Source organism: Buceros rhinoceros, unplaced genomic scaffold, assembly GCF_000710305.1.
Source record: "Buceros rhinoceros silvestris isolate BGI_N320 unplaced genomic scaffold, ASM71030v1 scaffold12529, whole genome shotgun sequence".
Lineage (NCBI taxonomy): Eukaryota > Metazoa > Chordata > Aves > Bucerotiformes > Bucerotidae > Buceros > Buceros rhinoceros.
In genome coordinates, this window is record NW_010432161.1 from 570 (window position 1) to 1,410 (window position 841).

General features: G+C 62.9%; 1 protein-coding gene across 1 annotated transcript in view; it reads right to left on the bottom strand.

Moving 5' to 3' along the window:
- The window catches only part of LOC104500077 (ankyrin-1-like), a gene marked incomplete at its 3' end in the record, with an annotated part of 51,682 nt that overhangs the window by 244 nt on the left and 50,597 nt on the right, over positions 1–841 (bottom strand). The window contains exon 26 of the mRNA XM_010143670.1: positions 266–368. Within this exon, the coding sequence (XP_010141972.1) occupies positions 266–368 (103 nt within the window). The remainder of the gene's footprint in view (positions 1–265; positions 369–841) is intronic.

Here is an 841-nt window from a genome sequence, read left to right on the forward strand (position 1 = left end):
CCACTGAAGAGGCAGGCCTGGGTCCCCCAGCCCCGGCCATCCCCAGGGAGTCCCCCCAGTTGCCGGACAAAGGCAAACTCAGCAGCAGACCCATGTCCTGGTGCAGGAACACCACTGACTGGCTTCGCCTGCTATGCTCACGGGTGAGAGCTCAGTGGTCCATTCCTTGTCCAGAGCTGTCTCTGCCTGAGTGGCAACCCAGCCCGGCACCAGGCTGGGCCCGTGCCCCATACCTGCTCTCTCCCCACCATCCAGTGCTTCTTACTTTTGCTCCGGTGTCTTTGTGGTCACATATTCCAGCATCTCCCTCTTGCCCTCCTGGTCCCTGGGATCAGGTGTCCTCCGCTTTGGTGCAGTCAGCTCCTCCTCTGAAAGAGAGAGCTGGCTCAGCATGCAGAGGCAGGAGGACAAGGGAGCACTGACGTCCAGCCCGCGCCCCCATCCCTCCTCAGGGCTGAAGCCAGGGCCCACCTCTGCTCCCACTGCTGTCCATTCATCCCCCGGGTCTCAACCAGCCATGGGGAAGCTTTGCACTGCTCAGCATGCAGAGGCAGGAGGACAAGGGAGCACTGACGTCCAGCCCGCGCCCCCATCCCTCCTCAGGGCTGAAGCCAGGGCCCACCTCTGCTCCCACTGCTGTCCACTAATCCCCTGGGTCTCAACCAGCCATGGGGCAGCTTTGCCCTCTTGCCAGGTGGGGTCTGCTGGCAGCAGCAACGCCCGTGCTGCAGGTCAGATGGACAGGAGCTGTGGTGGCTCTTAGGAGCCTGGGCTGCTGGCCAACCCCTTTCCCACATCAAGCCCAGAGCAGAGCCTGCCAGGGACATTCTGCTGTTGGATG